Source organism: Benincasa hispida, chromosome 3, assembly GCF_027475165.1.
Source record: "Benincasa hispida cultivar pf3 chromosome 3, pf3_genome.v1.1, whole genome shotgun sequence".
Taxonomy (NCBI): Eukaryota; Viridiplantae; Streptophyta; class Magnoliopsida; order Cucurbitales; family Cucurbitaceae; genus Benincasa; species Benincasa hispida.
Window position 1 is genome coordinate 71,755,739 of NC_143480.1, and position 23,498 is coordinate 71,779,236.

General features: G+C 38.4%; 1 protein-coding gene across 7 annotated transcripts in view; it reads right to left on the reverse strand.

Moving 5' to 3' along the window:
- Nucleotides 1-752: 752 nt before the first annotated feature.
- LOC120073376 (ARM repeat superfamily protein) overlaps nt 753-23,498 on the reverse strand; it is an 80,756-nt gene continuing 58,010 nt past the window's right edge. For 3 of the 7 annotated variants that reach the window (XM_090312106.1, XM_090312105.1, XM_039026199.2), the window contains exons 17-24: nt 22,870-22,918; nt 22,661-22,733; nt 15,572-15,673; nt 15,344-15,440; nt 15,142-15,258; nt 14,827-15,068; nt 14,581-14,724; nt 753-1,229 (exon numbers count right to left, since the gene is read on the reverse strand). In XM_090312106.1, coding sequence (XP_090168232.1) covers nt 1,047-1,229; nt 14,581-14,724; nt 14,827-15,068; nt 15,142-15,258; nt 15,344-15,440; nt 15,572-15,673; nt 22,661-22,733; nt 22,870-22,918 — 1,007 coding nt within the window. In that variant the 3' untranslated portion in view covers nt 753-1,046. Of the gene's footprint in view, nt 1,251-14,580; nt 14,725-14,826; nt 15,069-15,141; nt 15,259-15,343; nt 15,441-15,571; nt 15,674-22,660; nt 22,734-22,869; nt 22,919-23,498 lie in introns of all 7 variants that reach the window. The other 4 variants (XM_039026200.2, XM_039026198.2, XM_090312104.1 and 1 more) reach the window with 2 other exon arrangements.

Consider the following 23,498-nt stretch of genomic DNA (forward strand, 5'->3'; position numbering starts at 1 on the left):
CAGTTAGGTTCAATTTTAAATTCGATTATAATTTGGCTATTGAGAAGACTTTCATCAAGAAAGCCTAATCTCGATGTTCATTTAGGAGAAATTGTACCAAGAAAGCTAAAAGAATCAATAATTTTAGACTTTCTCGATACAGTTTTGCACAAAATTAACCGAGATCCACATAATTTTTTCAAAAATTATGCCATCTTTCCAAATATCATAGCAATTCTTAACTCGTCAAAATTTTTCTTGTAATCTTTCCCAAGCTTTACATAAAATTGTGTAATTTTGCAAACCTTATACCCAATTTATGTTTTACACTCATTTTCAAATTGATTTACCATTTATCTAAATGAAATTACTAATTATCTTTTCAATTTTTCGTAATATTTAGCCATGTGATTTCTAAATTTTGGAAAGATTCAGAAAGATTAAGATTTGAAAAAATTATGTGAATCTCAATCCTCATCCTAGTCAAGATTCACCAAGAGCTTAAGAGAATCGATAATTTTGAATATAGATTGAAAATATTAATTTTTTTTATACAAATCTCAGTGGTCAATCTTGACCAAGAAACACACAGAAAATTATTTTAATAAATTTTAAAAAAGAATACTAATCTTAAAAGATGAATATGTTGTTTCTAACAATTTCCCCAATATAATATAACTATTCGTTGATGCAAGTTAAGAAATAGCTTTTTAGATAGGTTCAATTTGAGCATGAATCATCTTAGTTAAGACGTGTCATCGATAAAGAGCTACTAAATACAAACATCCCTTGTACTCCATATTATTAAAAAAAAAAGTGTGAAATTTCTAACTGATAGTTAGGCCCGTGCTAAAAGAACCCTTCAAATAATGTACCGTGTATTAAAAATTTGAAATACAGGTGTAACCTTCGAAGTGATCATTGGACCAAGACCAAAATAACCCTCCAAATATACCATGGTTTACCAATTAATATTATTTACAATAACTTTTTATCTAAAAGTTTAATCACTTGGGTCATATAGGAAAATCATTGTCCACTTATGATGATGAACAGCTCACATGAACTCATGGAGAAAGCAAACATTGGAGCATTTTCTGGCAAATTTGTTGGACTTCAATTGAAGGATCCAAAGAAGATACACTTGAGAGCACATCTCTTGCTTCTAGTAATCCTCCAGAAATACACTCCAAAATTGGATCTTCACTTGACATGAGGGATACCATCAGCTTAGCACCGGCTATCCTTTCCTGATGAACAGGGAAAAAGAACTACAACTCAAAATATACCTTCTTTATCCTTAATAGAACAATAAGCAGCCAAAAATACATTTTTTCCCCTTTTGTAGTATTCCTTAGCCCTTACTTTGAAAGGGGATTATCTCTACCTCAAGCCTGTAGGTTCTTTCCCCTTCTTTTAAGCATGATTATATAAAAATATAAAATTGGTGTCATGATTATGATGAATAGAATAAAAACAGCAAGCAGCTGATTGTAGACGTTTCTGATAGGAAGGGTATTATGATAAGATTAGAAATATTAGACTATTAGCAAGATTTTAAGGGTATATAATAATTGGCTAGAGAAGTAATTATGTTACTTTGTTATACCTAGGGTGGTGAACGAAAAAGTTCAACATTTTTTCAATTAGTTTAGGGCTTAAGTAATCTCAAGAAAATGACACGTTTAAGAATTCTTCTTTTTTAAGTTTTTTTTTCCCCTTTCTTTTTCTTTAATTTTATATTATGGGTGACCTATTTCTGAAATAATTGAATTTTTTCTTACTACAAAGAGTATGGTGCTGAGCAAACAAGCTTAATATTATGAATACCAATCAAAATTTTATTTTTGTTGTGAAAATATATTAAATATATATATGCTTTGAAAATATCTGCTAAACCTTACTTGGAGGTTGCTATGTGTGGTGGGGACCAGCGGGTAGGGATCATGAGAGGTTTGGATACCTAACAAATTGGGTACTTTTTGAGTGCAGGAGGTCTTGGATACCTAACAAATTGATATCAGAGCTACATTTCATCCTGGGAAGAACAAGATGGCATTGAAGGAACCCGAATACCAATTGGAATCCCATGATAAGGATAGTGTGGGATTGAAGGAGATGGTCTTCACTATGTGCCAGCATGTCCATCGACTCATGGGGGAGATGGAAGTAAGTCTGGGTAGGGATAAGGATGGAACTGTGGTGATGGAAGGATCTTAGAGGAAGGGGAAATCTGTCGATTCTCTAAGTAATCAAGTAGAAGAAATGCATCTAGTCCTAAAGCGTCGGATAAGCAAAAACGCTGCAGTGTTCAAAACACCGAGCCACCTACCACCCAAACGAGAAATCGATCATCAGATTCTTATGGTGGAAGGCCAAAAACAAATCAATGTAAGACCATATAAAAATGGGCATGTGTAGAAGGATGAACTAGAGCGAATGGTGAAAGAGATGTTAACCATGGGCATCATTCGGTCGAGTAGAAGTCCATTTTCTAGCCCGGTGTCGTTAGTTTGAAAAAAAGACAGGATGGAGATTTTGTGTGGACTATTGGAAGGTTAATCAAGTCACGATTGCAGACCAATTTCCAATTCCAGTTATTGAAGAATTGTTGGATGAGTTACACAAATCTACCTACTTCTCTAAATTGGATTTACGATCAAGTTATCACCAGATACAAATGAGGGAAGAGGACATTGAGAAAACAACCTTCCGAACACACGAAAGTCATTATGATTTCGTGGCGATACCTTCTGATCTGACTAACACTCTAACAACGTTCTAGTCTTTTGATGAATTAGGTGTGTCGACCTTTTCTTCGTCGTTTCATATTAGTTTTTAACAATATTTTGGTGTACAACCCTAATTTAGATTCACACGAAAAGCATTTGGCAATCATCTTCGATGTGTTAAAGGATCACCAGCTGCATGCCAACCAAAAGAAATGTGTTTTTGGGCATACAAGAATTAACTACTTGGGACATTGGGCATCAGAGGTTGGCGTGCAAGCAGATGGGAGAAAAGTTCAAGTTATGTTGCCTGGCCAATACCAAGAAATGTGTCCGAGTTTAGAGGATTTTTGGGTTTGACTGGTTACTACCACTAGTTTGTGAAGGATTATGGGGTGATTGCAGCACCATTGACTCAACTCTTGCAAAAAAAATGCTTTTAGGTGGAATGATCTTGCAATGGAGGCCTTTAACAGATTGAAGAGCACCATGGCTACAGGCTACGCTACCGGTGTTGGCCCTTTCGAATTTCACTAAAACATTCGTGATTGAGACGGATGCTTCAAGCCTTGGGCTCGGGGCAGTGTTGATGCAAGACAGACGACCAATAGCCTACTTCAGTCCGAAGTTATTTCCCAATATTTTTGAAAAAAAATTGATTCATATCAATTTTCAATAATGCTTTGTCATCCATGAATGGATTGATTAAAACTCTGTCTGAAGATGATCCTCCAAAGTAGTCTTCACATCCAACCATACCCAAAATGATGAAGGATTAACATGGGTATGCTTAAAATTTGAATCACCTTGTTTAATTACTTCTGGATATGATCTTTTCTTGTCCAAAACAGCCGTTGATGCACCAAACTTTCGTTTACCCATATCAGCCTCATATTCTAGGGGTTAAGAGAAGTTTGTCAGAATTCGTTGGGGGCGTGATCATTTTCGAACTTTCTGGATCTTGTAGAGAGGGAGGCGCTCTCGAATCCTGCCTTTTTATCTTTTTCTTCATTACTTTCTTTGTTCTTCATCTAGTGTTCTCAGTTATATTTTAATTACTGAAATTGTAATTGCTGGTTGAATTCTTTGAATATCATAAACAGGGGAGTTTATCCCTATTATAATTCTATAGTTAGGATTTTCCATTCTTGTAAATTTTTTGTGATATTTTCCTTTTCTATGCTTTGTAGACTTGTATATATTCATATCTTTGGTGAATGAATAGAGTATTCTGATTCTTTCTCAAACCTAAGAGTTTTACATGGTATTAGAGCTCTTTAAACAAACTTAGGGTTTTGTGATCCTTAGGGTTTGAGAATTTAGAACCCGTTTGTGATACGTTTAGGGTTTTGTAGAGAGGTGAGTTTACACTTTTGCTCATAGCTGCCGTCTTTGGTTCGTTCGCCGTTGTTAGCTGCCGCCGGGGGAAAAAAAGAAGGCTATTTTTTCAACACCGCCCAGTCCATCGAGGAGCCCAGCCACCGATCTACAAAATCCCAAAGTCCAGATCCCATCTGACCAGCGCGTGAGGATCACATGCCGCTTGTTCCTCTTTGCCGTCCATCCACGCGTCGGCACGTGTAGGCACGTGAGCCATTGATTTTGGTTCGTCTTCTGTGGGTTTCCTCAGTTTTGTTAACTCTTTTTGGTGGTGTGTTTGTTTGGGATATATAGATATACTCACTACTTGTAAAGACATCTCTTCGGTAAATTAGGGTTTGATTCTCGGTTGTCCGATGTCTATTTTTTGAGGTAATGGCTGATAAGAAACCAATAGTCATGTCTGAGATTGTTCCTATGGTGTCAAAAGTAACTGAACACAAGTTGAATGGATCCAACTATTCATGGAGATCAAATGTTCGCCACTTTATTAGGAGCATGGAGATGGATGATCACATCACATAAGAGCCACTGATTGATGCTAATAAAAAGATTTGGTGGCAGGACAATTCAAGAATGCTTCTACAAATCAAGAATTCTATTGACTATGAAATTGTTGAACTAGTAAATCATTGCGAATCAGTCAAGGAACTATTGGAATATTTGGATTTCCTTTATTCAGGGAAAGAGAATATTTGTTGAAATATGTTAAATTAGCCCTAAGGGCATTTTTGTCTTTTTACTATATTTGCTAAATTAGGGTTTCACATTATTCTATTTATATCTAGGGTTGGGTCTATTGTAAAGTGACATAAAATAATAAGTTCTTTTCTATCGTGGTTTTTCTTCCCTGAATTAGGGTTTTCCACGTAAACTCCTTGTGTTATCCTCTTTCCCTATTTCAATATGGTATCAGAGCAAGGTGATGAAACCCTAGCCCCGGTAGAAGAAACTCAGTCGTCAAACTTGGTAGGTGAAGGTACGCTGAATAATGAGACTGTGATTCAAGCAGCGGTTGACCGATATCTCCGAACTATCATCCTAGGTGGTGGAATTGCTCCAGATGGCTCGCCGATTAGCCTCCAGTCTCAGCCGTTCCAGCTAAACACCATCGATCGGAATCTTCCAGCCGAACAGCCGACGCACGCAATCGGGTCACAACCAATCGGATCCTCAACGTCGCTCACAACCATCTCAGCCTCAAACGTTCTCCAGCCGGCGCACGCAATCGGTCTACAGCCGGTAGGCATCTCGGCGTCGCACAGAATCGCGTCTTCACCAGACGATTATGGGTACGTTCCAGTTGTCGGGTCGAGTCAGATCGGTCTACAGCCGGTAGGCATCTCGGCGTCGCACAGAATCGCGTCTTCACCAGACGATTATAGGTATGTTTCAGTTGCCGGGTCGAGTCAGATCAGCGCGATCTCTTCCCATGGGCGTGTTCCAGCTGCTGGGTCGGGTTAGATCGGCGCGACTTCTTCCGCTGCACAGCAGATCGCCGAGCCGTTCATCCGTTACCTACCATCACAGCAGTCTGGGAGCAGCGCCGGTCACGGGTTGCCGAACTCTGCTGCTGGTGGACTTCCGGCAGTAGCGTCGTCACAATATCATGGTGGACAGTTTCTTCCTCAAGTATATCCGGTTCAGCCCCAGTTTCGAATGGGTGAATCCATTGAAGAAAATCCCATGGCATTTAGACAGAAAAATTCCAGATCTGAATCTCATGGGGAACTCCAACAACAATTAGCTAGTCTTCAGCAACAGATGGTCGCCCTGGGAGCCCGATTGAATGGCCATGATTCTTCCCCGATGTATTCAGAAAATCCGGTATCAATGTTTCCTAATCCAACTTCTAATCTTTTATCTGGAACAATTGGAAATTCTGCAGGAATGATCACGGGAGAGAAGTTGAATGGGCAAAATTACTTCTCTTGGTCCCAAACCATTAAAATGGTTCTTGAGGGACGCCATAAGTTGGATATTTAACTGGAGAGATACCACGACCGAATCCTGGTGATCCCCAAGAGCGTGTCTGGAAGGCTGATGATTCTTTGCTCCGCTCAATGTTAATTAGTAGTATGGAACCACAAATCGGCAAACCCTTACTCTATTCAGCCACTGCCCGGGATATTTGGGATGCAGTCCGAAGGTTATATTCGAGGCGTCAGAACGCATCCCGCCTTTATACTCTACGTAAACAGGTTCACGAATGCAAACAGGGGAGCATGGATGTAACATCATACTTCAGCAAGTTGTCGTTGTTATGGCAAGAAATGGATCTATGTCGGGAGATCATCTGGACCTGTCCACAAGATGGAATTCAGTACTCCAAGATAGAAGAGGTTAAGCGTGTGTATGATTTTCTTGCCGGGCTACACCCCAAATTTGATACAGTTCGGAGTAGAATACTAGGGCAGAAACCAATTCCGTCTCTCATGGAGGTATGTTCAGAAGTTAGATTGGAAGAAGATAGATCAAGTGTAATGAATGGGCCAAGTGTTATCACTACAGAGTCAGTTGCCTTCAGGGTAAAGTCCACTGGAGCTGATGGTGACAAGCAGAATAGTAAAACACCCCCAGTTTGTGAGCATTGTAAAAAACAGTGGCATACGAAGGATCAGTGCTGGAAATTGCATGGTCACCCTCCAAATGGTAAACGTCGCCCTCCGAATGACAAGTCGAGATCTGGGCGTGCTCTAGTGGGTGAATCAGTTGAGGGGACTGCACAACCTCAAACACAGTTTCCAGTGACTAATCCTGGGGATTCAGGTACCGTAGGAATCAAAATAGTTGCTCAATCAGGTAATCCTCAATCCTTGAGTTTCCTTGTTGAGGGGAATGAGTTATGGATTCTAGATTCAGGAGCAACCGATTACTTGACTGGCTCATCCGACCGATTTCTCTCATACTATCCAAGTGCTGGAAATGAGAGGATTCGAATTGCGGATGGGTCCTTCGCTCCTGTTGCTGGAAAAGGCAGACTATCACCATTTCATGGATTAACCCTGCAAAATGTCTTACATGTGCCCAAAATCTCTTACAATTTATTATCCATAAGCAAAATAACAAAAGATTTGAACTGTAGAGTTGTCTTCTCACCAGATACTGCTTTGTTTCAGGACTTGAGCTCGGGGAGGACGATTGGCACTGCCCGATATGACAGAGGCCTATATTTCCTTTCTACGGATGCTTCCTCCAGAAGCTTGTTTAGGACTAGCCTGTTATCTTCTTTTGCTATATCTGAAACAGATTATTTATTGTGGCATTTTCGTCTTGGACATCCTAGTTTTCAATATATGCGATATTTGTTTCCTCATTTATTCCATAATGTGAATGTCTCTTCATTATCTTGTGATGTCTGTATACGTGCTAAACAACATCGCGTGTCATTTGTTTCTCAGCCCTATAAGCCTACCCAGCCTTTCCACTTGGTTCACAGTGATGTTTGGGGTCCCTCGAACATCAATACCCTGTCTGGTAAACGGTGGTTTGTAACTTTCATTGATGATCATACCCGACTTACATGGGTATATCTTCTTGCTGATAAGTCCGAGGTTTTATCTACCTTCAAACAGTTCTATACCACTGTATTAACACAGTTTAACACAAAGATTGCCATTCTCCGAAGTGACAATGGTCGTGAGTTTGTCAACCACACCTTCCAGGAATTCCTAGTGTCAAAAGGGATCATACATCAAAACTCGTGTGCATATACTCCACAACAAAATGGGGTAGCTGAACGGAAAAATCGCCATCTTATTGAAGTGGCTCGTTCCTTGATAATTCCAGCATCTCTTCCTTCGTACCTGTGGGGAGATGCGATTCTTACCACAGCTCATCTAATTAATAGAATGCCTTCCCGAGTCCTAAAGTTTCAAACCCCTCTTGAGTGCTTCAAAGAGTCCTATCAGTCTACCCGTCTTATTCCTGAGGTTCCTCTTCGTGTGTTTGGGTGTACAGCCTTTGTCCATACTCATGGTCCACATCGGACTAAGTTTGCTCCACGAGCTAAAACATGTGTGTTTGTCGGGTATCCACTTCATCAGCGAGGCTATAAATGCTTCCATCCATCTTCCAGAAAATATTTTGTTACTATGGATGTCACGTTCCTTGAAGACAAACCGTTCTTTCCCGTTAGTCATCTTCAGGGGGAGACCACGAATGAAGAGACTAACAATTCCACGTATTCCATACCCATTAGCCTCAACCTTGAGCCTAGTCCGGATATTCCTGAATCTAATTCGGCTCCTGTTGTTCCTGTGTCGGTTCTTCCTACTAAACAAGTGCCCTGGATAACGTATTATAGGAGGAATCTCAGAAAGGAAATTCAGGAAACCTCTGATGTTCCATCGGAAAGTGTCCAAGCGTCAGAACTAGCACAAGTTCAAGATCCCGTTGTCTCAAAGGAGAGTCTTGAAGAAAAGTCTAGGAACATAGAAAGTGACGAAATGAGCTCAGAGAAGGTTGAAATGTCAGGAAGGGATGAGATGCTTAATAATCCTCAAGAGGATGCAGAATTGTCTCAAAAGTCCGATACTGAAGAGAGACAGACGAAAACTGACAACTATGATAACACCCTGGATATGCCAATTGCTCTGAGAAAGGGAATCAGGTCATGTACAAAATATCCTTTGCATAGTTTTTTGACCTATAATAACTTATCTCCTGTTTTTAAGACTTTTACTACTCAGCTAGATGCTCTAACAATACCTACCAGTGTACATGCGGCCATGGAAGTTCCCGAATGGAAAGCAGCAGTAATGGAGGAAATGAGAGCTCTTGAGGCAAATAAGACTTGGGAGTTGGTAGCTCTCCCTAGAGGCCACAAAACAGTTGGTTGCAAATGGATGTTCACAGTGAAGTATAAGTCTGATGGAACACTTGAGAGATATAAAGCCAGGTTAGTTGCTAAAGGATTCACTCAGACGTATGGAATTGATTATTCAGAAACTTTTTCTCCAGTAGCTAAGTTAAACACGATTCGTGTTCTTCTGTCTGTCGCTGTGAATAAAGATTGGCCCCTACATCAACTAGATGTAAAGAACGCATTCCTAAATGGTGAGTTGGAAGAGGAAGTTTATATGAGTCCACCTCCAGGTTTTGAAGCTAAGTTTGGGAATCATGTTTGCAAACTCAGGAAGTCTTTATATGGGTTGAAGCAGTCTCCTAGGGCATGGTTTGACAGATTCACTGTGTTTGTTAAGTCCCAAGGGTTTGTTCAGGGACATTTTGATCATACCTTGTTTACCAAAAAATCACCCTTAGGAAAGATTGCTGTATTGGTAGTGTATGTTGATGACATCATCCTATCAGGGGATGATACAGCAGAAATTACTAAGCTAAAACAAAGGATGGCGAGTGAATTTGAAATTAAGGATCTTGGTAGTTTGAGGTATTTTCTAGGGATGGAAGTGGCAAGATCGAAAGCAGGAATATCTGTTTCTCAGCGGAAGTACACTATGGACTTGTTAAAAGAAACAGGAATGACCGGATGCAAACCTATTGACACCCCTATTGAGGTCAATAGCAAACTGAAAAATGTTTTGGAAGGAGTCCCTGTGAATAAGGAGAGGTATCAACGTCTAGTAAGAAAACTGATTTACTTGTCTCATACTAGACCCGACATCTCCTATGCTGTAAGTGTAGTAAGTCAGTTCATGCAGAGTCCATATGAGGAGCACATGGAAGCTGTGACTCGAATTTTGAGATATTTAAAGTCCACTCCTGGGAAGGGCTTGGTATTCAGGAAACATAACACACGAAGCATCGAGGCATATACTGACTCAGATTGGGCCGGATCTGTGACTGATAGAAGGTCAACCTCAGGGTACTGTACCTTTGTATGGGGAAACTTGGTAACTTGGCGGAGTAAAAAACAGGGTGTAGTGGCCAGAAGTAGTGCTGAGGCAGAGTACAGAGCTATGAATCTGGGAGTGTGTGAAGAAATCTGGTTGCAGAAAGTTTTATCTGATCTTCACGAAAGTAGTCCTGGGCCTATGAAGCTGTATTGTGATAATAAGGCTGCCATCAGTATTGCAAACAATCCCGTACAACATGATAGAACCAAACACGTTGAAATTGATAGGCACTTTATTAAAGAAAAGTTAGACCGCGGATCTATTTGTATTCCCTATGTACCTTCAGTCCAGCAGATCGCCGATGTCTTTACGAAAGGGTTATCAAGACAGACGTTTGAAGCTTGTATTAGCAAGTTGGGCCTTGCTGATATCTATGCCCTAACTTGAGGGGGAGTGTTGAAATATGTTAAATTAGCCTTAAGGGCATTTTTGTCTTTTTACTATATTTGCTAAATTAGGGTTTCACATTATTCTATTTATATCTAAGGTTGGGTCTATTGTAAAGTGACATAAAATAATAAGTTCTTTTCTATCGTGGTTTTTCTTCCCTGAATTAGGATTTTCCACGTAAACTCCTTGTGTTATCCTCTTTCCTTATTTCAATAATATTAATAGTGTTTAATATTTGTAAGACTCTATATCAACCTGATCAAGGAGAAAAATCTATTACAAGCTACTTTATGGAGGTTAAAAATACATGCACGGAATTCAATGTCTTGATGCCAATCAGCACGGATCCAAAAGTTCTAATGGGTCAACGTGAAAAGTTGTTTATCATGAGCTTTTTAGTAGGTCTTGCACCTAAATATGAGATGGCCAAAGATCAAGTGTTGTTAAGCTCAAATATCTCATCGTTGGAAGAAGCTTACACTCGAATACTTCGTACTGAAAAGAGACAAGCAGTTACGTCATCTGATTCTAATAGTGCTTTGATTGGGCGCACAAATGATTATAGAGGTAATAAGGGGGTTGAATCAAATAGCTCCAAAGGTCATCACAATAACCAAAGATCAAATCCAGGAGGTGTTGTTTGCTATTATTGTCATAAACCTGGCCATACAAAGCGTGAATGCAGAAGATTGCTGAATAAGGGTCAGAGGATGCCATCACCCTATGCACACGTCGCCTCTACTCCTGATAAACTTAACAAGTCAATTACGATTTTTGCAGAGGAATTTGCTAAATTTCAGCAATATCAAGAGTCATTGAGGGCATCATCTTCTACTCCCATTACGGCCATCGCAGAGACAGGTAACATTTCTAAATGCCTTCTTTCCTCCACGTCAAAATGGGTCATTGACTCTGGCGCTACAAACCATATGACATGTAACTTCAGTTTATTCTCTAACCTTTGAACATCTATCTCTTCACCTAATGTCACTATAGCTGATGGAACCTCCACTCCTGTTTTAGGATCAAGAACCGTCCGTCTTACTGAATAAATTTCCCTGTCATCAGTTTTAAATTTACCACATTTTTCGTTTAATTTGATTTCGGTCAGTAAACTCACTCGTGATCTTCATTGTTGTGTCTCCTTTTTTCCTGGTTATTGCTTATTTTAGGATCTTACGACGAAACACACGATTGGTAAAGGGTGTGAATTTGGAGGTCTTTACATCATTGAACCACAAACACCTACGGCCATCACATGCTCAAGGTCGTCTCCCTTTGAAGAGCATTGTCGTTTGGGTCATCCGTCTATCTCTGTGTTAAAGAGTCTTCGTCCACAACTTCAACATTTGTCTTCTTTAGATTGTGAGTCATGTTAGTTTGCTAAATTTCATCGTTTGAGCTTGTATCCTCGAGTCAATAAACGAGCTAATGCTCCTTTTGAATTAGTCCATTCTGATGTTTGGGGTTCATGTCCCGTTGAGTCCAAATGAAGGTTTAGGTATTTTGTTACATTTGTCGATGACTCCTCTCGTGTTACGTGGTTATATATAATGAAAAGTCGTTCTAAGTTACTTTCTCATTTTTGTAACTTCCATGCTGAAATTCAAACTTAGTTTAGTGGTGCTCTTAAAATCTTACAGAGTGATAATGCTAAAAAATATTTCTCTCACACATTCAAGTCTTATTTAGATGCCCATGGCATTCTTCATCAATCTTCTTATCTCGATACTCCATCTCAAAATGGGGTTGCAGAACGAAAGAATCACCATCTCCTTGAGACAGCCAGAGCTTTGATGTTTCAGATGCATGTTCCAAAATCCTTTTAGGTCGATGCTGTTTCTACAGCTTGTTTCTTAATAACTCGCATGCCCTCTTCCATTCTTAAGGGTGAGATACCTTTTCGTACTTTATGCCCCAACAACATTTGTTTCCCATTCCACCCAAAATATTTGGTTGTACCTGCTTTGTTCAGGATGTTCGGCCTCAACATACCAAGCTGGATCCAAAGTCCTTAAAATGTATTTTCCTTAGTTATTCTGTGTCCAAAAGGGGTATGGTATTATTGTCCTAGTCTAAATAAATATTTCGTCTCTCCTGATATCACATTGTTTTAACATACCCCATTTTTATCATCACTGTCTTTCTCTTCGAATAAGAGTCAGGGGGAGCATAAGGAATTACAGGATGATTTCCTTGTCTACATAATTATTTCTCCTTCCGATCCTCTTCCTGATTCATCTCTACCTGTGGCTACCTTTACTCTTCCACCCATCGTTAAGGTCTATACTCGATGACAACCTCCTTTAGTTCCATGACCTGTATCAGAGTCTTCTTCGTCATTGGATCCAGAAACGAGTGATTCCTATTGCTCTTCGTAAAGGTAAACGTACATGTGCTCATTCTATTTCCTCTTTTGTTTCATATAACCATTTGTCGCCTTCCACATGTTCATTCATTGCATCCTTAGAGTCTGTATCCATCCCAAAAACTGTTCATAAGGCTTTGTCTCATCTTGGTTGGTGTACCGCAATGGTGGAGATGACTACCTTAGATGATAATTGTACTTGGGATTTAGTTTCTCTTCCTGCAAGAAAGAAGGCTATCGGTTGCAAATGGGTGTTTGCAATTAAAATCAATCCTGATGGTTCTGTTGCTTGGTTAAAAGCGCGCCTTGTAGCGAAAAACTACGCACAAACTTATGGCGTTGACTATGCTGATACTTTTTCTCCTGTAGCAAAAATGACATCTGTGAGGTTGTTTATTTCATTAACTTCAATCAATCATTGGCATTTATATCAGCTTGATATTAAAAAAGCATTTCTTCATGGTGATCTTCAAGAAGAGGTGTATATGGAGCAACCACCAGGGTTTGTTGCTAAGGGGGAGAATAGAATGGTGTGTCGCATTCGTAAATCCTTGTATGGATTAAAGCAGAGCCCACGAGCTTGATTTGGAAAATTTAGTCAGGGGATTGAAAGCTTTGGAATGCGGAAGAGCACGTCAGATCATTCGGTCTTTTTTAAGAGATCTGAAGGTGGTGTCATCTTATTAGTCGTATATGTGGATGATATTGTGATTACTGGTGATGATGCTTTAGGTATTCAGTCTCTAAAGACCTTTCTTCATAGTCAATTCCATACAAAAGATTTGGGCAGGTTGAAATACTTCTTACGAATTGAAGGTATAAGCAAGAAAGAAATTCTATTATCACCGAGAAAATATATACTTGACTTGTTGACTGAAAAAGGAAAGCTAGGGGCTAAGCCATGTAGTATCCCAATGATGCCCAACTTACAGCTCACAAAAGATGGAGAATTGCTAAAAGATCATGAAAGATATAAGAGGTTAGTGGGAAAACTTAATTACCTTACAGTAACTTGACCCGACATAGCCTATTCAGTAAGTATTGTGAGTCAATACATGTCATGCCCTACAGTTGATCATTGAGCTACATAGGAACTGATTTTTTGTTATCTGAAGGCTGCTCCCCGGCGTGGTTTATTATATAAGGATTATGGTTATACTAATATTGAATGTTTCTCAGACGCTGATTGGGCAGGATCTAAAGAAGACAGAAGATCAACTTCAGGATATGGTGTCACGTTCAAGTGCGGAATCAAAATATAGAGCAATGACACAATCTGTGTGTGAATTGATTTGGATATATGAACTTCTTGTTGAGTTGGGATTTGAAATCACCACACCGACAAAGTTGTGGTGTGATAATCAAGCAGCACTTCATATTGTGTCTAATCCAGTATTTCATGAAAGGATTAAACATATTGAAGTTGATTGCCATTTTGTACGTGAGAAAATTCAACAAGGGTTGGTATCTACAGGATATGTGAAGACTGGAGAACAATTAAGAGATATCTTCACGAAAGCATTGGATGGAAGACGTATAGATTATCTATGTAACAAGTTGGGCATGATTAACATATATGCTCCAACTTGAGGGGGAGTGTTATAATTCTATAGTTAAGGTTTTCCATTCTTGTAAATATTTTGTGATATTTTCCTTTTCTATGCTTTGTATACTTGTATATATTCATATCTTTGGTGAATGAATAGAGTATTCTGATTCTTTCTCAAACCTAAGAGTTTTACAATCCCTATTCTTGTCCTTTGTTGGGTATTTTCTGAGTGCAGGAGGTCTTGGATACCTAACATATTCAGTAAGAATGATTGAAATGAAACAGAAATAACTATGCATCGTGTCTCATATAAGCCTAATTTTATACCTTTTCTGGCCCATTTTTCAGAGCGTTTAAGGAGACACTGAAAATATCATTGGCATAAGGTAGAATAGCTGACTTCAGATGATATACGGCTGAAAAGATGACTCCAATACATGCAGCTCTAATATCTACCTGTGTATTTGTTACCTACAACATTTGGCAATATCATGAGAATCACAAAAAACAAACCTGGAAACATAAAAAAAATCAATCAAAATCTTGTTAATGATATCTGGATGATGAAGTAACCTCAACAAAACTAATGAGACGTGGAAGAACTTTTCGGGCAAATTTTTTTTTCCTTGAATCTGAAAGCTTTTGGCAGGCACTGATGAGCACATTTGTCATGCAGAGGCGAAGAGATAGAGGCGTTGAATTATCGGATGTGTTGTCATTATTGTCCAAGTCATAGGTTGAAACTAGTTCTTTTGTACCCGTTATTATTTGATGGATCACATACTCGAGGATAGAACCTTTTAAGGAGGCATGCCCTGTTCATTCAGCTCGTGAAGTCAGAAGTCGATAAGAACTAATATGCCTTACTTAGATTGAAAGATCAGTCACCTTTCTTATCAATGTCAATTTTCTCCAACTTGGAGGCGCTGCAGGAATCTGGAGCTTGTAGTTCAGCACAAATCATCAACGCCATGCAATCAATGCATCCATGTTGTGATTTGGAAACTGATAAAACAAAAATTAAAAATTCAGATACCAAGATTACTGCAGAGTAACAAAGAAGCAAAATCAAGATAATATGTTAACATACCTTCATCTCCATTTTGAGACGGCCACGATAGAACTACTTCCAAGGTTTTTACGATTTCAAAAATATCAAAATGTGAAAAGTTATGCTCGCGTCTTACCTACAAACCAAAAGAAATTCTATTCATTGCCTGTTGTACAAATAGATAACATTATGGATCGTAATGCAAAACAGAGCATAACAGCTCTCCAAGCTCATGGACATGGTAAATATTCACAGAAGGTTGATTACCACAAGGGACGTGCACATCGAAAAAAGGCAGGCTTTTATTCTTGGTATATTATGAGAAGTGGCAGCATCTTCTAGCATGGAGTTAACATAAGGATAAAGCACCTAAAGAAAACAAAGGACATCAGGAAAATTAGAACAAAAGTGACCATATATTATATACCAAAAGCAGAATGTTAGCATTACATCGAATATAGTTATTGTGATTCTAAGTAGAAGAATACTTTCTTATTTACTATGGCCTTCTAGAGATACAAATTAGGTTAAACTAGCGTGAGCTAAAAACTAGGAACAAATTTAAATAATAATAATTTACATCAACTATTTAGATACACCTAAATAAGGATACAAATAAATCGACAATTAATAAATAAATAACTAAATACATGTTTCTGTACTCCCCTCAAGCTGGTGCATAGATGTCATGCATTGACTTATAAGATTGCCATAGATTGGTTTGAACAATCCCTAGGGGCTAGGTCAAAATATCTCCAGTTTGATCATTGGAGGAATCAAACGAAACACAGAGAGAGGGATCTTTATTACGGAATAAGTTTGGAAACAACGTTTTTAATTGAAAGAAATTTGGATGTCTAGTTTAAATAAATTACATCATTAGCAATGACAGACATTAGGAAACACGAACTCTTCAAGCATCTTTATTTGAGCTAGACTCCTCATCCAAAAAATAGAGACAATACGTTTTCACCAAGACCAAGTCTTGAAATTTATGAAGTGAAGATAAAAATTAGCAAGACATGGAAGGTCTTTTGTGATTTTGCTTATATAAATCAACTTGAGAGCATGCAAGACATTAGACAGAATGAAGGTACATGATTTTTTAATGTTATCAACACTAGCTATGGTAGAATAAGAACCACCTGCAATTCTTACTTTCTTACTTCCTGCACAAGGTTAATAAGAAGAGAATGAACTAGGGCAACTACTCCGTGATCAAAGGTTCCTAAATCTATTGTCCAAGGAAAATTTTGTTGTTGAGTAGTTTTTTTTGTTACAATTGAAAGAAGACAAATAGTGCAGTTCATCATTTTGTGCAAAGGAGCATGATTGAGGAGTTTCAGATCTGAGCAACTTCAAAAATATTTCTATTTGTTCTAAAGTTAACTGAGCTGCAGGCGATTTCACTTGATGTTTATGAGAAGTTTCAACCACGAAGAGCATGTTCAGCCTTTGGTTTCCAGTTGGGGGCCTGCCGCCATAAGATTTTCCAACAATTTCCATGACTATGCCAAAACCTCCTGCAGTGACCACACTACGACTTCCTCACTTTGATCATAATTACGAATCACCATGGCTGTTGCATCATAGTTTTCAAGAATTGGGTGTTTGTTATGCATAATTCTGCAGCAACTTTCCTCTGGATGGACTTCAAAAAAAAAATCTTGCATTGAGAGTATTATAATATATATTTAAATTAATATGTACAGTTGTCCTTTATTGTAATTTTGTATATCCTATCCTAGATTAGGGTTCTCATTCACCTATTTATATGTATCTTTTGTCTAATTAAATGATGAGAAATTAATTCTCCAAAAATACGGAGTACATGGTATCAGAGCATTATTCGCTAAGGGTTTAGAATATTCTTTAACGGCTTTGTGAGTTAGAGTTTGAGTTTGGATCATCAACTTCGAGTGGCCGTTTGTCTACACCCACCTCAGGAGGAGTGCCACCGCCGTTCGTCTCAGTCTGCCTTCGCCGTTCGCCAAAAACAGCCGTCCATGAGGTACACGCATTGCCAGATCAAGTCTACTCCTTCGCCACGGGCCAGTGCGTGGGAATGCGTGAGGCTGTTTTCTTCACTTCCATCCATTGGGTTCGTCTCAGGTTGCATTTTCCGGTCCATCTATGCCTTTGGTTCTACCAACATCTACTCGAGTGTGAAGCTGTTTGAAAAATACGCTTTGTTCCTAGGGTTTGTGACGGTTTTGTTCTAATTTGGGGCTATTTCGCTCTTTGGTTTACCTTGCTTTCGATTCTCATTTGTTTAATTATGCTTGTGGGATTGTGTGTTAGTTCTTAATGGATGAAATGAAGCATATGATTGTATCCAATGTAATTCCCTTAGCATCAAAGATAAGGGAACATAAGTTAAATGGAGCTAATTAATTGGCGTCACATGATTTAGTTTTATTTACTTAATACCGATATGGATGATCATGTGACTGAGAATCCACCACAAGATGATAAGAAAAAGAGCTAGCTTCATGATGAAGCTCGACTTTATCTTCATATTAAAAATTCCATGGAGAGTAAGGTGGTTGGTTTGGTAGATCATGGTAATTTTATTAAGGAACTCTTAGAGTTCTTAGAATTTTTGTACTCAGGAAAAGAACACGTCCATCAAATGTTTGAAGTTTGTATGCAATTCTTTCAAGCCGAACAAAAAGCATAATCTGTTACAAGCTACTTTATGAGGCTTAAGAAGACAGCTACCGAACTTGCCTTATTATTACCTTTTGGCCCAGATGTCAAAGTTCAACAAGCTCAGCGAGAAAAGATGGTTGTTATGTTATTTCTGAATGGACTTTCACCAAAATTTGGAATGGTTAAAACACATATTCTTTCTTATTCTAAAATTATATTGTTAGAGGAGGCCTTCAATTGTGTTTTTCATATTGAGAGCTCTCAATCTGGGTCGTCTATTTCTCAACCTAGTAGTACTCTTATAAGCAAGAATAATAACTCTCAAGTTACTCTAGGGATGATCAACAATTCTCAAAAGCCTAGTTATGATAATCGAAAATCAGATTCTCAGGAGATTGTTTGCCACTATTGTCGTAAGCCAAGACATCTTAAACGTGATTGTCGAAAATTGTTGTACAAGGCTCAACGATCTCAACATGCTCAGATAGCTTCCACCAATGATATGGCCAAAAAGTCTGTTACTATCTCTATTAACGACTTTGCTAAATTTCAAGTATTATAGAAATCCTTGTAGGCATCTTCTTCATCGAATCCTACTGCCACCACTGCTGAGACAGATAATTCGAAATGCCTTCTTACATCATCTACCAAGTGGGTCATAGACTCAGATACCACCACTCATATGATTGGTAATTCTAACTTATTTTCTACACCTTTGTCCCATGCCCCATCCCAATCTATGACTTAGACAGATGGATCCACCTCCTCTGTTCTTGGATCCGACACCATTCCTCTCACCCCATCTCTTTCTTTTTCCTCTGTATTACATTTGCCTCAATTATCTTTTAATTTAATTTCCATTAGCCAACTTCCACGCAACCTTAATTGTTGTCTCATTTTTCCCTTGTTATTGCTTGCTTCAGGATCGTATGACGAAGATGATTATTGGTAGAAGACATGAGTCGGGGGGCTTTTACATTTTTTACCACCAGATACCAAAAGTTGTAGCCTGCTCCAGAGTTACATCCCGATTTGTAGTTCACTTTCGCCTGGGCCATCTCTCATTGTCCGTGTTGAAGAAACTTCATCCTGAATTTTGTTCTTTGTCGTTTTTGAATTCTGATTCATGTCAGTTTGATAAATTTCATCATCTTAGTTCTAGTCCTAGAGTCCATAAACGAGCCAACATTCTATTTGAGTTAGTTTATTCTGATATTTGGGGTCCTTGTCCAGTCATGTCCCAATCAGGTTTTTGTTACTTTGTTACTTTTGTTGACGATTATTCTCGTGTGACTTAGTTATATTTAATGAAAAATCAAGTTATTGTCTCATATTTGTGTTTTTCATGCTGAAATTTGAAATCAATTTAATGTCTCTATCAAAACCTTGCACACTAATAATGCTGGTGAATATTTATCTCATGTACTTGGATCTTATGTGATCATGGCATCATTCATCAACCCTCTTGCGCAGACTCTCCATCTCAAAATGGAATGGCTGAAAGAGAGAACAGACACCTCCTTGAAATAGCTCGTACCTTATCCTTTTAAATGCATGTTCCGAAGCAATTTTGGGCTGATACGATGTCCACTGCTTGCTTCCTAATTAATAGAATCTCTTCCTCAATCCTCAATGGAGAGATTCCTCATCGTACTCTTTTTCCTACGAAATTTTTGTTTCCTATTGCCCCTAAGATCTTTGGTTGTGTTCGTTTTGCTCGGATATTCGTCCACATCGTACCAAATTTGATCCAAAATCTTTGAAATACATTTTCTCAAGCTATTTGCGTGCTCAAAAGGGTTATCGTTGTTATTGTCCTACTCTTAACAAGTATATTGTCTCTCCCAATGTTATGTTTTTTGAAAATGTATCTTTTAACCCCTCACCGTCAAGTCATTGTAAAGGAGAGGAGGATGATCTTTTTATCTATGAGATTACCTCTTCCACATCATCTCCTAATCAATCTTCTTCTATGTCTCTTCCTTCTCGCCCACTTGTCACTCAAGTTTACTCCCGGCGTCCTCCACAGCCACCTTCAGACACGTCTTACACCAATGGCTTCTTCAACATCTGATCCAGAATTGAGTGATGATCTACCCATTGCCCTTCGAAAAGGTAAATGCACTTGTACTTACCCTATTACTTCGTTTGTTTCGTATAACCGGTTGTCTTCGCCCACTTATTCTTTTACTCCATCTCTTGATTCCATCTTTATTCCTCACTCTATTCATGAAGCTTTATCTCATTTTGGGTGGCATAGTACCATGATTAAAGAGATGACTACTTTGAATGATAGTGGTATTTGAGATTTAGTCTCGTGTCCGATAGGAAAGAAGGCTATTGGATGTAAATGGGTGTAGAACAAAGTATGGATACACCAACTTTTATCTGGGATGAGGTTCAACGTTACCGTGCCAGCTAAATTATAGTGTGATAATCAAGTTGCACTTCACACTGCATCCAATCCATAGTTTCATGAAGAACTAAACATATTAAAGTGGATTGTCACTTTGTTCGCGAGAAAATATAAGAAGGGTTAATATCTGGGATATGTGAAGATTGGAGAACAATTGCAAGATATCTTTACCAAAGCTGTAAATGGAGCAAGAATAAGCTATCTATGCAACAAGTTGGGTATGATTGCCATATTTGCTTTAGCTTGAGGGGGAGTGTGATAATATAAATTTAAATTAATATGTACAGTCGTCCTTTATCGTAATTTTGTATATCCTGGATTAGGATTTCTCATTCACCTATATATATGTATCTTTTGTCTAATTAAATGATAAGAAATTTATTCTCCAAAAATACAGAGTACAAAGAGCAAGGGCCAATGACCAAGAACACGACCCTTCACTTCATCAAGGCTTTGGTTGACACTGCAAGGAACATGAACATGCGGTCATTCTCTTCACGCTTCCAAAAACGAGCGAAGTTTGTTGTGTTCTCCCACACATCCTCCTTGCACTAATCTAATTCATGCCATAACGCAACCATCTCACTGTAGTAGGTTGTGACATCACGTTGGGCTTGTTTTGATTGCCATATCTTAATTTTCAATTCAAAAAAAATTGGGAAGTATTCCCGTTATAATAAGTCCCACCAACAAAATCACATACTTCCTTTGCTGTCTTCAGGAACTTGTGAGGTTTGACAATTAAGGGATCCATGGACTTAAGCAATCAAATAGTTAGCAAGGAGTTCAACCTCCATGTTTCGTATGTAGCATCATTAGTCTATGGAGTATAGGATTCACCGATTAATAACCCAAATTTCCCCTACAGTTGGTGGTTAGCTTGATCGATTGGGCCAATTCCAAGTAATTTTTTCCATTCAATCAATGCACTGTGATTTGCATTGATGAGTGTATTACGAGATCCACCGATTAAAAACCTAAAATTTCCCCTACCATCGATGGCTAGCTTGACCGATTGGGCCAACTCCGAGTAATTTTCCCCCTTCAATCAATGCACTATGATTTGCATTGATAAATCTATAACGAGATCCCCTGCCATTTATCTTGACGAACCGAGGTTAGGAATTTTATCAGTAGCCCAAACTGAGTTCAAATAAAGTGTTCTCGACAGAAGTCAATTTGCTAGAGGAAGAAATCGATCGGGTTTGTTTTTGTTTTGGTGAAGTCTCCATGATTGGATGTTATGCAAGACGGTAAAGTCGCAAATACATGGTGGAGAGAACACCATAGATAAGTCAAGAATCATGACAAAAAGATGTAGTAGCACCATCACCAAGTCTACAACAAATACGTGCATCAACCAGACTAGTATACTAACGAATAAACGTTCAGGGAGCTTTGAAAGAACCACTAGAGATAGAAGTGGGCCAAATGCAATCTAGGGAGTAGTATTTTGCCACGATGAGATTCCACCATAAACCATCATGTTCTGATAAGAAATGTTGGGTCCATTTTGCAAGGAAGACAGAATTACGATGTTCAAAATTTCCAATACCAATACCACTCAATAGTTGATCGCTAAGAAATCACTTAATTCACATTGTGCATAACACCTTCCCTCGAGAACCCTCCCAAAAGAAGTCACATACCATCTTATAAGGTAATTAATGACAGAGAAAGGAGCCCTGAACAATGACAAGTAGTATGCAGGGAGGCTAGAAAGGGTAGCATGAAATCTCTCCACAACCGGCTGCCAAAAATTGATTTAGGGTTACCACCTAAAGGAAGTCCTAAGTAAGTAGTTGGCCAAAAGCCCCTTTTGCAACCAAAAGAACCCAATAACCATTCAAAATCAGAGTCATGGATATGGACATTGGACACCACGACAACCAAACCCTTTAATCTTGAGCGTTTCACTTTTCCTTATTTATAATTTCTCGGCAAACTTCAGTTTCCTCATCTGTTGTTTTAACTAAATTCCAGTTAAACTAATTGATAAGACCTACCCTTTCAAAACAAGGCTAGTAACCTTTGTGTATATGTCGTTCAAAATATCAGAAATTTATGACACCATAAAGAATGAAGGTTGATTAGTCAAGACTAGCCACAAATGTCATACTTTTGGGTAAGCTTACTATTTAACTAAAACCAACGATAATAGGCGATACAGATGTTCAGAACTTCACTGTCTAATACCAAGAACATCATGCAATAGAAGACATTAAGGAAAACATCTACCACACTACATCTTGGTAATAAACTACATAGGTAAAACTGTAGCGGTACACCTGGGGATGAATGCGCCCACACAACTCAGCAGCCAGCTTCCGTACATCATCAAATTCAAACTTGGAAAATGCCCTGTAAAATAGGCAGAAAACATAAGGCACAAAGCTACCCCACAAACAAAACCACCCCCTCCAAAAAAAAAAAAACAAAAATAATAATAAACATAAAAAAGGAGAAAAGAAGAGAGATTTATCCTCTCCTGATTAACCTGTTTAATAAGAGTGCTGCAACACACATGTGATCAACCATGTCCATATCTGCAGACCATCAAACTGTCTAAGTAATTCTACTTTTAAGATTATACATGGCGTGTTATGGGAGTTTTTAGAATAGGAAATGTGCTGAAAGTACTAATTTCTGTCTTATTTTCGTCTTATTTGCTTTGAGAAGGAAAGAGTTTCTTGAATAAACATCCATTACAAACAAGGAAATATAAAATCACCAAATATAATCAAGGTTGCTAACTCGTAAATCGGAACGTGTATCGAAATTAAAGTTAGTGTATTGTGTGTCGTAAGTCGTAACTTTAATTAATACTTAAATAGAAATTATTTGTGTGTGTGTGTGTATATACAATCAAGAATTAATGAAGAGTTGTTAATGAAGCCTTATAAATATTATAGATTTTTTTAAAGTAGACTTAGTCATCTTTCTCTTAATCTTTTTCTGACCCATGGGTTTTTCATCTTCCTTTAAATTAGAAGACTCTTTAATTCTCTCGAATCCCAGAATGAAATCCTATCCTAGTTAGGCCTTTAACCTTCTTTGAAGCTAACCTAGTCCCAAAATTGAAGAAAAATCACTAAATAGAGACCTCATCCATCCCTTTTATTTATC